This window comes from Phyllobates terribilis, unplaced genomic scaffold (genome assembly GCF_046119375.1).
Source record: "Phyllobates terribilis strain yellow unplaced genomic scaffold, ASM4611937v1 Scaffold_3__8_contigs__length_932513732, whole genome shotgun sequence".
In the NCBI taxonomy this organism is placed as follows: Eukaryota; Metazoa; Chordata; class Amphibia; order Anura; family Dendrobatidae; genus Phyllobates; species Phyllobates terribilis.
Genome location: NW_027362763.1, coordinates 323,428,704 through 323,444,605, shown reverse-complemented (window position 1 = coordinate 323,444,605; position 15,902 = coordinate 323,428,704). Strand labels below are relative to the sequence as shown.

The following is a 15,902-nucleotide window of genomic DNA, read 5'->3' as shown; positions in this document are numbered from 1 at the left end:
GTACCCTATTTTTTTAAAAAAAAAAACTCTTCTACTCACATTTCCTGAGTCCAGCACTGTGTCTACATTGCTGCTCCTGGTGTTTGTCATTGTCTGCCGTGATTCCGTCACATTGACAGCTGCTTTAAATCAAGGGGCTTGGAGCTGCTGAGCTCTCTTATTGTTTGTAGAGTTGTCGACATGATGGTGCGACAGACAATAACAGACACTGGAAGAAGTGGTGGAGACACAGCGATGGACCTGGGGATGGTGAGTAAAGAACTTTTTTGTTTTTTAAATCAACTATGGTGGGAGGACATGTTTTTTTTTTATCAGACAACCTTTTTAATATGATCTTTTTGCATAATAGGTCTTCAATACCAAGCAAACTTTCTAATAAACTGTATCTAAAATACCTGTTTCTTTCTTGCAAAACTGAATTATCATTTCTGGAGCTCCTTTCATGAAAACTGAGACGTTCATTTCTCCTACTGTCCTGGTAATAACAGACATGCGCTGAAGACTTGAGGAAAAGGGGAATTGGTAAAAAATGCAGAATCCTTTGACAGGAACCTATCAAAATAATCAGTGTTACAACCATTTTATCAGATTTCATTCAGTGTATTCAATAACTTGGTTGTATTATGGATAGAATTTTCCAGACTTGTGTTCCTAATTTATGTCTTGGATTTTAGTTAGTGGCAGGTATCCAAGGGGTAATGTTTCTCCTTGCGGAGAGTGACATGTTAAGCATGTCAAGGTGAGGAGACATTTAAGCCGCAATGCTCCTCTGGGAAATATGCAAATTGTCTCTTCAGAGAGGAAGGGAACTAGATCTCTAGTCCCACCTATAGGAAGCAAGCAGCAATCCTAAAAGTCAATATCGACCCTTTAATTGAGCCTATGGCTGGAGTTATGGCTCTAGGAAGAAAGGGAGCAAAAAATGAAGACGCAAAATGGATATTGGCCCTGTCGTAAAGAGGTTAAAGTATGTTTTTTCTCTGAAATGCTAATATAATACAGCCAAGGCCTGTCAGGCTCTCTTTAACGGTATAAGCCATTGTGTTTTCCAGATTTGTTGATTACTATTTTGTCACTATACTAGATGCATCCATTTTTACTACTTGCTGACTGATGTAGTTCTAAGACTATAATAATAATAATAATGATAATGATGATTATTAATTGCAACATTTTAGTATATTTTAGAAAAATGTCATCTATGTAAAGTAGACATTAGATCCTGATTAGCTAAGAAAATAATTATCTACAGTCTAGGGTGAAATGAGACAGAAAATCTTTTGTTTTAATCTTTGTTCATATCTGGATTATTGATTATAATAATGCCAGATCTATAGTATGTGCGAGATCCATAGTATGGTCCCTAGTGATTTATAATGCGGTCTCTCAGGTCCATTGAGGTTTCTGAATTTTAACACTAAGTAACTCTTGATGAAAGCACCTATAGCAAATGTAGATATAGCTTTACCAATTCTATTTAATTTGATTTTAGTTCCATACAACTTACATTCAGTGTCTGTGATCCTGGGGTGACAATAGAATATGAACCAGATTTGTTGTTTGCCTTGAATTCTTCAAGGTGCTAAAAAAAAGTTTAAAACTGTAAATAAAACAAAGGAAATATGTTGCTGAGTTAATGTGTTACATTTTCTGGCACAGTCAGAGGATCAATATTACCCAGCCGGTTGCTTCAAACAACTTCATATCTAGTGGATCTCCGTGTATGTTTCCATCCATTAGAACCAATGAATGACAACTGGCCATTGCTCCAATCAATGGGCTCCAGGGTAAAGTACAACCAGGTTTAATGGCTTCTGCTTCCTGAAAACTAATAGACAATGAGTGATGAGCGATATATGTACTATAAGTTTGCCCACTGACAAAGACATGAACAGTCAATAATTTTAAGTGTAGCTTACTTTTAACATTGAGAGATAGAATATCCCAGAAAAATCAAGAAAATTACATTGTATAAATTAGATTTTTTCTTTTCATTTTGCAGTGAGAAATAAATATTTGATTTCTCTGGCAAACAACACTTAATACTTGGTGGCAAAACCCTTATTGGCAAGCACAGTAGTCATCTAGTTGATGATGAGGTTTGTGCACATGTCAGGAGGAATTTTGGCCCACTCCTCTTTGCAGATCATCTCTAAACCATTACAATTTTGAGGTTGTCGCTTAGCAACTCGGAACTTCAACTCCCTCGGTAAGTTTTCTATGGGATTAAGGTCTGGAGACTGGCTAGGCCACTGAATGACCTTAATGTGCTTATTTTTCAGCCACTCCTTTGTTGCCTTGGCTGTATGTTTTGGGTCATTGTCTTGCTGGAAGACCCAGCCACGACCCATTTTTAATGTCCTGGCGGAGGGAAGGAGGTTGTCACTCAGGATTTTACATGGCTCCATCCATTTTCCCACTGATGTGGTGAAGTAGTCCTGTACCCTTAGCAGAGAAACAGTTGAGTTAATGCCAAAGAGATCAATTTTTGTCTCATCTGACCACAGCACCTTCTCCCAATAACTCACAGAATCGTCCAGGTGTTCATTGGCAAACTTCAGACGGGCCTGCACATGTGCCTTCTTGAGCAGGGGGATCTTGCGGGCACTGAAGGATTTTAAACCTTTAAGGCGTAATGTGTTACCAATGGTTTTCTTGGTGACTGTGGTCCCAGCTGCCTTGACATCATTAACAAGATCTCCTGTGTAGTTTTACGCTGAACTCTCACCTTCCTCATGATCAAGGATACCCCACGAGGTGAGATTTTGAATGGTGCCCCAGATCGATGTCGATTGACAGTCATTTTGTATTTCTTCTATTTTCTTACTATTGCACCAACAGTTGTCTCATTCTCACCCAGCGACTTATAGTTTTGTAGCCCATTCCAGTTTTGTGCAGGTTTATGATCTTGTCCCTGACATCCTTAGAAAGCTCTTTGGTCTTGCCCATGTTGTAGAGGTTAAAGTCTGACTGATTAATTGAGTCTGGGGACAGGAGTCTTTTATACAGGTGACTGTCTGTATAAAAAACTCCTGAGGGAGTCTTTATTGTAGGTAACGAGTTGATTAGGAGCGTCTAACTGGTCTGTAGGAGCCAGAACTCATAATGATTTGTAGGGGATCAAATACTTATTTCTCACTGCAAAATGTAAACAAATTTATCTAATTTATACAATGTGATTTTCTTGATTTTTTGGGATATTCTATCTCTCAATGTTAAAATTAACCTACTCTTACAATTATAGACTGTTCATGTCTTTGTCAGTGGGCAAACTTACAAAAACAGCAAGGGTTCAAATACTTATTTCCCCCACTGTATATACAGGGTGGTGCAAAAGTAGGTGGACAGAAAGTGTAATAAGGATATGAAGGGGGAGATTTATCAAACACTAAATTGCAGCCGCCTGTCTGGATCATCCTCCAATAAACCGTGAATTAGACGTGGACGACAATCTTTCCTCCCAATAGATTTCAGGATTCGCATGATAGAAGCTCGTGAAATTCCCAATTCCAAAGAGGCTCTTCTGGTGGACTTTTTTGGACTCTGAACAAATGTTTCAGCAACAAGTTGTTTATTATCTTCTGTACAGACTGTTTTGGGTCGACCAGTTCTTGGAGCATTAAGGATTGAGCCAGTGGCATTGAATTTGTCACGAATGCGATAAATGGTTTATCTCTTTGGGTCTTGAGTACCAAATGTTTCAACCCAATTTGCTCCAATGGTTTCAGCATTTTGAGATTTCCAATAATCCATTTTCTTTGATCTGTATTTAAATTATTTGCCATTATGTGTTATCTGAATTATCTGAAAAGAAAACAGATTTGGGGGGAAATCTATCTGTGAAAACTAGATCTGTGAAACTGGCTCAGTTGCCCTTAGCAACCAATCAGATTCCACCTTTCATTTTCCAAAGAGTCTGTGAAATGAAAAGTGGAATCTGATTGGTTGCAAAGGGCAACTGAGCCAGTTTCACTTTGCCCCATGTTTGATCAATCTCCCCCTTCATAACCTTATTACACTTTCTGTCCACCTACTTTTGGACCACCCTGTATATATATTTCACATGCTGTTGTGCAAATGGAATAGACAATAGATGGAAATTATTGGCAATTATCAAAACACCCTCAATAAAGGAGTGGTTCTGCAGGTGGGGAACACAGCCCACATCTCAGTACCAATGCTTTCTGGCTGATGTTTTGGTCACTTTTGAATGTTGGTTGTGCTTTCACACTCGTGGTAGCATGAGACGGACTCTACAACCCACAGAAGTTGCTCAGGTAGTGCAGCTAATTCGGGATGGCACATCAATGCGAGCTGTGGCAAGAAGGTTCGCTGTGTCTGTCAGCGTAGTGTCCAGAGGCTGGAGGCGCTACCAGGAGACAGGCCAGTACACCAGGAGACGTGGAGGGGGCAATAACCCAGCAGCAGGACTGCTACCTCCGCCTTTGTGCAAGGAGGAACAGGAGGAGCACTGCCAGAGCCCTGCAAAATGACCTCCAGCAGGCCACAAATGTGCATGTGTCTGCACAAATAGTTAGAAACCGACTACATGAGGGTGGTATGAGGGCCCAAACATCCACAGATGAGGGTTGTGCTCACAGCCCAACACCGTGCAGGATGCTTGGCATTTGCCACAGAACACCAGGATTGGCAAAGTCGCCGCTGGCACCCTGTGCTCTTCACAGATAAAAGCAAGTTCACACTGAGCACATGTGACAGACCTAACAGAGTCTGGAGACGCCGTGGGGAGCGATCTGCTGCCTGCAACATCCTTCAGCATGACGGGTCTGACAGTGGGTCACTAATGGTGTGGGGTTGCATTTCTTTGGAGGGCCACACAGCCCTCCATGTGCTCGCCAGGGGTAGCCTGACTGCCATTCGGTACCGAGATGAGATCCTCAGACCCCTTGTGAGACCATATGCTGGTGCGGTTGGCCCTGGGTTCCTCCTAATGCATGACAATGCCAGACCTCATGTGGCTGGAGTGTGTCAGCAGTTCCTGCAAGATGAAGGCATTGAAGCTATGGACTGGCCCACCCGCTCCCCAGACCTGAATCTGATTGAGCACATCTGGGACATCATGTTTCACTCCATCCACCAATGTCACGTTGCACCACAGACTGTCCAGGAGTTTGTGGATGCTTTAGTCCAGGTCTGGGAGGAGATACCACCGGAGACCATCTGCAACCTCATAAGGAGCATGCCCTGGCGTTGTAGGGAGGTCATACAGGCACGTGGAGGCCACACACAATACTGAACCTCATTTTGACTTGTTTTAAGGACATTACATCAAAGTTGGATCAGCCTGTAGTGTGGTTTTCCACTTTAATTTTGGAGGTGACTCCAAATCCAGGCCTCCATTGGTTAATAAATTTGATTTCCATTGATGATTTTTGTGTGATTTTGTTGTCAGCACATTGAACTTTGTACAGAACAAAGTATTCAATGAGAATATTTCATTCATTCAGATCTAGAATGTGTTATTTGAGTGTTCCCTTTATTTTTTTTGAGCAGTGTATATATATATACATACTAGATGGTGGCCCGATTCAAACGCATCGGGTATTCTAGAATATGTATGCGGTACACCGGGTGCAATCAGCAGAGCGGTGTTTAAATTTGGTGCCAATATCGCTGATTGATCGTGGCCGGCGGCCGCGACCAATCAGCACAGCGATTTTTAAATTTGGCGCCAATATCGCTGATTGGTTGCGGCCGGCGGCAGCAACCAATCAACGAACTGTGTTAGTGAGGGACGGAGAGCCTGTTTAAATTTGGTGCCAATATTGCTGATTGGTCGTGGTCATCTCCCGGCTGCATCGCCGCTGATCTCCGTGCGGCAGATGAGCCGCTAACGGCCGACATCTTTTTTCTGAAATCCCGCGTCGCTGATTGGCCGCGGCCGGACCAATCAGCGACGCGGGATTTCCTGGACAGAAGGACAGACAGACAGACGGGATAAGACAATTATATATATTAGATATATGTATGTGTATATATATATATTTATTTATATATACACTACCGTTCAAAAGATTGGGGTCACCCAGACAATTTTGTGTTTTCCATGAAAACTCATACTTTTATTTATCAAATGAGTTGCAAAATGATTAGAAAATATAGTCCAGACATTGACAAGGTTAGAAATAATGATTTTTATTAGAAAGAATAATTTTCTCCTTCAAACTTTGCTTTCGTCAAAGAATGCTCCCTTTGCAGTAATTACAGCATTGCAAACCTTTGGCATTCTAGCTGTTAGTTTGCGGAGGTAATCTTGAGAAATTTCACCCCATGCTTCCTGAAGCCCCTCCCACATGTTGGATTGGCTGGATGGGCACTTTTTGCGTACCATACGGTCAAGCTGCTCCCACAACAGCTCAATGGGGTTCAGATCTGGTGACTGCGCTGGCCACTCCATTACAGATAGAATACCAGCTGCCTGCTTCTTCCCTAAATAGTTCATGCATAATTTGGAGGTGTGCTTTGGGTCATTTTCCTGTTGTAGGATGAAATTGGCTCCAATCAAGCACTGTCTACAGGGTGTGGCATGGCATTGCAAAATGTAGTGATAGCATTCCTCATTCAAAATCCCATTTACCTTGTACAAATCTCCCACTTTACCAGCACCAAAGCAACCCCAGACCATCACATTACCTCCGCCATGCTTGACAGATGCCGTTAGGCACTCTTCCAGCACTTTTCAGTTGTTCTGCGTCTCACAAATGTTCTTCTGTGTGATCCAAACCCCTCAAACTTTGATTCGTCTATCCATAAAAACTTTTTTCCAATCTTCCTCTGTCCAATGTCTGTGTTCTTTTGCCCATATTAATATTTTCCTTTTATTAGCCAGTCTCAGATATGGCTTTTTCTTTGCCACTTTGCCCTGAAGGCCAGCATCCCGGAGTCGCCTCTTCACTGTAGACGTTGACACTGGCGTTTTGCGTGTACTGTTTAATGAAGCTGCCAGTTGAGGAGCTGTGAGGCGTCGATTTCTCAAACTAGAGACTCTAATGTACTTGTCTTGTTGCTCAGTTGTGCAGCGGGGTCTCCCACTTCTCTTTCCACTCTGGTTAGAGCCTGTTTGTGCTCTCCTCTGAAGGGAGTAGTACACACCGTTGTAGGAAATCTTCAGTTTCTTGGCAACTTCTCGCAAGGAATAGCCTTCATTTCTAAGAGCAAGAATAGACTGTAGAGTTTCACATGAAAGTTCTCTTTTTCTGGCCATTTTGAGGGTTTCATAGAACAAACAAATGTAATGCTCCAGATTCTAAACTAGCTCAAAGGAAGGTCAATTTTATAGCTTCTCAAATCAGCCAAATCGTTTTCAGCTGAGCTAACATACTTGTGCAAGGGTTTTCTAGGGTTTTCTAAACATCCATTAACCTTCTTACACAGTTAGCAAACACAATGTACCATTAAAACTCTGGAGTGGTGGTTGTTGGAAATGGACCTCTATACACCTATGTAGATATTGCAATAAAAACAAGACGTTTGCAGATAGAATAGTCATTTACCACATTAACAATGTATAGAATGTATTTCTGATTCATTTAATGTTAGCTTCATTGAAAAAAAATGTGCTTTTCTTTCAAAAATAATGAAATTTCTAAATGACCCCAAACTTTTGAACGGTAGTGTATATATATGTATGTATAGAGGTGCATCTCTCTAAATTAGAATATCATCAAAAAGTAAATTTATTTCAGTTCTTCAATACAAAAGGTGAAAGAGGAGGAAGACGGACCTTGTATTACATCGGTGCCACTATTGCTACGGTATGTCATCACTACATATTATCTGATTACCACTTCAGCACTTGCTTAATGATTAATGTGTGAGCGATTAATTACATTCCAGCATACTTAAGAGTAGTAGCATATTTTATGAGAACATATACCTTAGGTCAGATGTTACCTAGTGTCCCTCACAGTTTGGAGGTGCATTTTTACCATTTGTATGTCTGTATGTGTATTCACCGTCAATAAAATTTTGTTATTCTTAGTCTGCTGAATCAGTTGGGTCTCTAATCATACTTTAGATTTTATGCGGGCCGAACTATATGATACCAATGTTTATAATTTGTCAGCTACCTTATTGGAATTTGTAGGACGACCATGACTTTTTGATGATAAAAAGTGAAACTAGTATATTATATAGAGTCATTACAAACAGAGTGATCTATTTCAAGTGCTTATTTATGTTAATGTTGATGATTATGGCTTACAGCCAATGAAAACACAAATGTCATTATCTCAGTAAATTGTAGTGGAGAGAAGATTTCCCTTTTTCGGTGCTTCCAGAGGATAAGGATGGTTACAGATAAATTCTTTTTCTCAAAATCAGATTTATTCAGACACTATACTAAGAACAAACAACGCGTTTCTGCCAGCAACGGCCTTCATCGGGTATAATATGCACTTGTAAGGACTTTAAAGGAAGACAATCTTTATAGACTGGTTACTCTTAAGATGTCATGTTTTTTTTTTCCTTTTTTTTTTTTTCTTCCCTTAACTTAGTTAAATTAATTAGGATTGACACCGCACCCCAATTAAGTTAGGAGAGTGGGTAGTTGTTCAACATTACATTCTAACACCATTCTGTGTTCTAGAATGGTATATTTTTTGATATTAGAATGAACATATGTATAATAAAAAATTCCTTTTTAATTTCCTTCCCTATCTCAGTAAATTAGAATAATTAACAAAAACACCTGCAAAGACTTCCTACGAGTTTAAAAAGGTCCCTTAGTCTGTTTCAGTAGACTCCACAATCATGGGGAAGACTGCTGACTTGACAGATGTCCAGAAGGCAGTCATTAACCCACTCCACAAGGAGGGTAACCCACAAAAGGTCATTGCTATAGAAGCTGTCTGTTCACAGAATTCTGTATCAAAGCATATTAATGGAAAGTTGACTGGAACCAAAAAGTGTGGTAGAAAAAGGTGCACAAGCAACTGGGATAACCGCAGTCTTGAAAGGATTGTTAAGAAAAGGCCATTCAAAAAATTGGGGGAGATTCACAAGGAGTGGACTGCTGCTGCAGTCATTGCTTCAAGGCCCACCACACACAGACATATCCAGGACATGGGCCACAAGTGTTGCATTCCTTGTGTCAAGCCACTCATGACCATTAGACAACGCCAGAAGCGTCTTACCTAGGCCAAGGAAAAAAGTTCTGGACTGTTGCTCAGTGGTCAAAGGTGTTTTCAGATGAAAGCAAATTTTGCATATCACTTGGAAATTAAGGTCCCAGAGTCTGGAGGAAGAGTGGAGAGGCACACATTCCAAGCTGCTAGAGGTCTAATGTGAAGTTTTCACAATCAGTGTGTTAGAACCCTCCTGTTTGTTTTTTCCATCTTGTGTTTTGCGGTCACATAACCATCTGCCTTTATATTCCAGCTCCGCCCTTTTGGCTGTGCTGGACTTCAGTGTTGTTTGACTGTTTTGCTAGCCAGGTGCTTCTGTGCCTATCTCTGTCAGTTCGCTTGGTCCTTCGGGGACCTCTAGTATCTTTTTGTCAGTTTATCTTTTTGTGTTCTGCAACAACTTTCTCTGTTAAGGAGGTGTCCCATTATTGTTCCAGTCCTTAGTTCTCTTAGGGACTACTCCCCTTTATGCTATAGGTCTTCGTTCAGACTAGCCAAGGACTAAGGCGGGTCTGTTCGTAAGTAACAAGAAGCCCGCTACATCGTAGGGATTCAGCTTAGTCTTACTGTAGGGATAGCTTCCCCTTTCTTTCCTTAGTACTTGTTGCAGATCATAACAGTAAGTCCAGCCCATAAAAGTAAAAGGAAAGAAATTCGAGGATCAGTATGGCTTCAGTCCAGGATTTGGCTCAACGCTTGCAGGGATTGTCTCTGGAGGTGGCCGAGCTCCAGCAACACGTGAGTAGCTGTTCTGGAGCGCATTTTGTGGAACCCAAGGTAGGACTGCCTGATGTTTTTTATGGTAAACAGCAAGATTTTTTTTCCTTTAAAATGCTTGTTTGTTATATTTTCGTTTGAGACCAAGGTCCTCTTGGATTGAATCACAGCGCATTGGTTTTATTATGTCACTTTTGCGCAATGAACCACAAGGTTGGGCCTTTTCTCTCCAACCTAATGATCCATGCTTAAGGTCGGTAGAAGAATTTTTTTCTGCTATGGCTCTATTATATGACGATCTGCTGAGGCAGGACTCAGGCATTTGAATAAGGGGTCAGGTGATGTTGAAAATTATTGTACACACTTTAGAAGGTGGGCTTCAGAAGTCAAATGGAATGATCCTGCTCTGAAATATCTATTTCTTGCTTGTCTGAGTGAAAGGGTTAAGGATTTGCTAATTGCATTCCCCGCACCCGAGACTCTGCAGGATGCCATGAAATTAGCTGTTCGTGTGGATAGGAGGCTGAGATCTAGGCAGAATGAGGTAAAGACTCCTGTAATGCCAGGTCCTAGTCGCCAGAAAATCTGCTCAGACGGCGGAGAACCAATGGAGGTTGGGGCGATGTAGCTCCGCTCTCAGGAAAGAGACCAGAGGTTCGCCAAGGGATTGTGTCTTTATTGTGGTAAAGCTGACCATTTGATTAAGTATTGTGAGCTTCGTTTAAGTAAAGAAAAAAAAAAGTCAGGTACGCCCGTATAGCTCATTTACGCTCTGCAGGAGTATTTCTTTCAGGGAGTACTACATGGCTGGAAAATTTGATTGAATTTCAGGTATTTGTGGATTGTGGTTCAACACTTAATGTGATTGATAAAGGGTTTTTGGAAAAACTTAAATTGAAATCCAAACCTTTATCACCTATTTCTGTGATTGCAATTGATAACACTCTCCTGAAATGTATTGCTCACAAGGTTGCTGCATTTCCCCTCACTTCAATGGACTTCACCAAGAAATTTTGGACTTGGTTGTATTAAATAGTTTACCCTCTCCGGTCGTTCTAGGATTGCCTTGGTTAAAACTGCACAATCCTTTGCTGGACTGGTCTACTAATATGATAAAGTCTTGGAGTCCGAAGTGCTATGATAAATGTTGTAATGGTCGCATTGCGGCTGTGGAAAAAGGGAAATTACCTGTACCTATTCAAGATTCTTGGAGGGTTTTTTCGGAGGAGTCGCTGCAAGTTTTACCTCCTCAAAGGGACTATGATTGCGCCATTGAGTTTGTTCCGGGAGCTACTCTTCCCAAGAGTCGCTTGTTTAATCTGACTATCCCTGAAAGAAAGGCCTTGGAGGAATACAGACAGACTAGCCTGGCTGCTGATCACATTAGACCTTCTAAGTCACCTGTGGCAGTTGGATTTTTATTTGTTAAAAAAAAGAACAGGGGTTTACGTCCATGTCTGGATTTTTGTGAAATTAATAAGATTACCGTACGCAATTCCTACCCATTGCCATTAATTCCTGACTTGTTTAACCAGTTAGTGGGGGCCAAGTGGTTCTCTAAGATTGATCTCCGGGGGACATACAATTTGTTACGAGTGAAGGAGGGTGATGAATGGAAAACTGCTTTTAACACTCCGGTAGGTCATTTTGAGAATCTGGTGATGCCTTTGGTCTTACCAATGCACCTGCATTTTTTTCAGAACCTTATTAATGACATCCTGAGACCTTTGATTGGTAAGAATGTGGTTGTGTAATCAGATGACATTTTGATTTATTCGCCAGATCTGGAGTCCCATTGGCAGAGTGTATGTGAAGTTTTGCAGTTATTGAGTGATAATTCACTCTTTGCTAAGCTGGAAAAATGTGAGTTCGCTGTGCGGAAAATTCGTTTTTTGGGCTACATTGTTTCCAGCAAGGGCTTTGAGATGGACCCGGTGAAGGTTCAGGCTGTGCAGTAATGGCCTAGGCCTATTGGTTTGAAATCTATACAGAGATTTTTGGGTTTTGCCAATTATTACAGGAAATTCATAAGAATTTTTCTGTAATTGTTAAGCCTCTAACCGATCTCACCAGGAAAGGTGCGAATACGGCCCAGTGGACTACTGAGGCCATTGAAGCGTTTAAGTATCTCAAAGAGAGGTTCAGTTCTGCCCCTATCCTTATGCAGCCTGATGAGACCAAGCTTTTTTGGTCGAGGTCGATGCTTCATCGGTAGGGGTCGGAGCAGTTTTGTCTCAGGAGAACAGGGATGGAGTACATCCTTGTGCCTTCTTTTCGAAAAAAATTTCGGAAACCAAACTGAATTATGATGTTGGAAATCGGGAGTTGCTGACTATTAAACTTGCGTTTGAACATTGGCGTCATTTTTTGGAAGGCGCTAGATTTCCTATTCAGGTTTTCACAGATCATAAGAATTTGATCTATCTGGATGCTGCCAAGCTCTTGAATACCCATCAAGCTAGGTGGGCACTTTTTTTTTCGCGGTTTAATTTTTCTGTTACCTATATCCCTGGTACTAAGAATGTTAAAGCCGATGCTTTATCTCGCAGGTTCTCTCCTACGGTCGGTGCCGAGGAGGAGGAGAGTAATTTACAGAAAGGAGTTGTAGTGGCGGCATTGGACTCCGTTTTGGAGAATGGGATTCTGAAAGCTCAAGATGATGCTCCATCTAACACTCCCCATGGGAGGTTGTTCATGCCTAGAACCTTTAGGAGAGATTTGTTTGTGGAGTGTCATGATTCTCGGTTAGCAGGTCATCCAGGAATTTCTGAGACTAAGAGACTTACCAGTCACAGTTTTTGGTGGCCTGGATGGCAGAAAGAAGTCATCAAGTGGGTGTGTCAATGTTCTGTGTGTGCTAGGTCAAAGTCTTCACATACTCCTGCTGCGGGGTTGCTTTGCCCTCTGGAGGTTCCTAGTGCACCTTGGACGCATCTCACAATGTATTTTATTACTGATCTGCCTGTGTCCGAGGGTTTTACTGTCATCTGGGTGGTCATGGACCGCTTTAGTAAGATGTGTCATTTGGTTCCATTCATTAAGTTGCCCTGCGCTAAGACTCTCGCTAAGGCTTTTGTTAAGGAGATTGTCAAGCTTCATGGCATTCCCACGGATATTGTTTCTGATACAGGACCTCTGTTTGTGGCTTGCTTTTGGCGTGCGTTTTGTGACAGGTTCGGAGTCCATTTGTCATTTTCGTCTGGGTATCATCCTGAGTCTAATGGACAGACTGAAAGAAAGAACCAAGATGTAGAACAGTTTTTGCGTTGTTTTGTGATTGACAATCAAGAGGTGTGGTCTGAGTTTCTGCCTCTCGCAGAATTTGCTCTTAACAATCATACATCCTCCTCAGCTGGGTGTTCTCCTTTTTTTTTGCTGTACTGGGAGACATCCGTCTTTGGGTTAGTTCTCCAATTTGGGCTCGGCGGTGCTGAAGGAGGAGAATTTTTCCGGTGATTTGGAGAGAGTTTGGACTAATGTACGTTGCAACCTTCAAGAGGCTAACAAGAAGTCCAAGAAGTATTTTGACAGGAAACGTAAGGAGGATTTGTTTACTGTGGGTGACATGGTTTGGTTGTCCTCAAGGAATTTGCGGTTGAGGATTCCCTCTAAAAAACTGGGTACTAAGTTTGTGGGTCCATTTAAAGTGCTTCAGGTTGTTAACCCGTCTGCAGTTAGGTTGGATGTCCCTACTTCCTGGAAGATTAATCCTGTGTTTCATGCTTCCTTGTTGAAAAAGGCTGATGTATCAGATACGGGTACAGTTCCTCCTGTGGTGGAAGATGGCGAATATGAAATTTCTCGTATCTTGAATTCTAGATGGCATAGAGGGAGATTACAGTATCTCGTCTCCTGGAAGGGTTTCGGTCCCGAAGATAACTCCTGGGTAAGGGCGGTTGATGTCTCCGCTCCTAGGCTTGTTACAGCTTTCCACAAGAAGTTTCCGGATAGGCCTGGGCCTGGAGGATCCGGAGGATCCTCATTAAATAGGGGTACTGTTAGAACCCTCCTGTTTGTTTTTTCCATCTTGTGTTTTGCGGTCACGTGACCATCTGCCTTTATATTCCAGCTCCGCCCTTTTGACTGTGCTGGACTTCAGTGTTGTTTGACTGTTTTGCTAGCCAGGTGCTTCTGTGCTTATCTCTGTCAGTTCGCTTGGTTCTTCTGGGACCTCTATTACCTTTTTTTCAGTTTATCTTTTTGTGTTCTGCAACAACTTTCTCTGTTATGGAGGTGTCCCATTTTTGTTCCAGTCCTTAGTTATTTTAGGGACTCCTCCACTTTATGCTATAGGTCTTCGTTCAGACTAGTCGAGGACTAAGGCGGGTCTGTTCGCAAGGAACAAGCAGCCCCCTACATCGGAGGGATTCAGCTTAGTCTTACTGTAGGGATAGCTTCCCCTTTCTTTCCTTAGTACTTGTTGCAGATCATAACACAGTTGTGGTTTGGGGAGCCATGTCATCTGCTGGTGTAGGTCCACTGTGTTTTATCAAAACCAAAGTCAGCGCAGCTGTCTACCAGGAAATTTTAGAGCACTTCATGCTTCCCTTTGCCGACAAGCTTTTTGGAGATGGAAATTTCATTCTCCAGCAGGACTTGGCACCTTTCCACACTGCCAAAAGTACCAATACCTGGTTTAAAAATAACAATATCACTGTGCTTGATTGGCCAGAAAACTTGCCTGACCTTAACCCTATAGAGAGTCTATGGGGTATTGTTAAGAAGAAGATGAGAGACACCAGACCCAACAATGCAAACGAGCTGAAGGCTGCTATCAATGCAACCTGGGTTTCCATAACACCTCAGCAGTGCCACAGGCTGATCGCTTCCATGCCACGCCGCATTGATGCAGTAATTGATGCAAAAGGAGCCCCGACCAAGTATTGAGTGCATTTACTGAACATACATTTCAGTAGGCCAACATTTCGGATTTTAAAATAATTTTTCGAGCTGGTGTTATAAAGTATTCTAATTTACTGAGATAATGACTTTTGTGTTTTCATTGGCTGTAAGCCATAATCATCAACATTAACAGAAATAAACACTTTAAATAGATCACTCTGTTTGTAATGACTCTATATAATATAGGAATTTCACTTTTTGTATTGAAGAACTGAAATAAATTCACTTTTTGATGATATTCTAATTTTGTGAGAAGCACCTGTACATAGATATATATCTATACATATATATAGATATATATACATGTACATATATAGTGAAATAAGTATTGAACACGTCACCAATTTTCTAAGTAAATATACTTCTAAAGGTGCTGTTGCCATCATGAAATTTTCACCAGATATCAGTAACAACCGATCCAATCCACCCAGGCAAAGAAATCAAATCATAGATGTCCATAAACTAAGATACTCTATGTGTAATAATGATAAATGTCACAGGGAAAAGGTATTTATCACGCTTACTGAAATTTATTTAATACTTCATACAAAAGCATGTGTTGGTGATGACAGCTTCAATACTCCTATGGAGAAACTAGTCACATGCATTGCTCATGTGTGATTTTGGTCCATTCTTCCACATAAATGTTCATCAAATCCTGAAGGTTCCGCGTTCTCCTTCTATGAACTCTGAGCTTTAGTTCCTTCCATAAATGCTGTATTGGATTCAGGTCAGGTGATTCACTGGGCCATTCTAGCAGCTTTATTTTCTTTCTCTGAAACTAATTGAGAGTTTTCTTGGCTGTGTGATTGGAATCGTTGTCTTGCTGAAATGTTCACCCTCATTTAAAATTTATCATTCTGGTAGATGGTAGCAGATTTTTATCACAAATGTCTTGGTATATATGTCCATTCATCTTTCCTTCATTAATATGAAGTTTGTCAGTGCTGTATGTTGAAAAACAGCCCCATACCATGATGTTTATACCTCCAAAATCAGCTGGTGTCATGACTTTCCATGGCTTTTTGCACCTCCTCTTTTCTTCATGTGTTTAATACTTTTTCCTTGTGTAATTTCTCATTATTACACATAACTTAATTTATGGACATCTTTGGTTCATTTCTTTGCCTTTGCGCA

At 41.3% G+C, this 15,902-nt stretch overlaps 1 protein-coding gene across 1 annotated transcript in view; it reads right to left on the bottom strand.

Annotated features, from left to right (window-relative positions):
• Window positions 1-15,902, bottom strand: part of LOC141259323 (probable cation-transporting ATPase 13A5) — a 417,702-nt gene that overhangs the window by 172,405 nt on the left and 229,395 nt on the right. The window contains exons 14-16 of the mRNA XM_073675081.1: window positions 1,678-1,828; window positions 1,508-1,582; window positions 396-552 (exon numbers count right to left, since the gene is read on the bottom strand). Of these exons, the coding sequence (XP_073531182.1) occupies window positions 396-552; window positions 1,508-1,582; window positions 1,678-1,828 (383 nt within the window). The remainder of the gene's footprint in view (window positions 1-395; window positions 553-1,507; window positions 1,583-1,677; window positions 1,829-15,902) is intronic.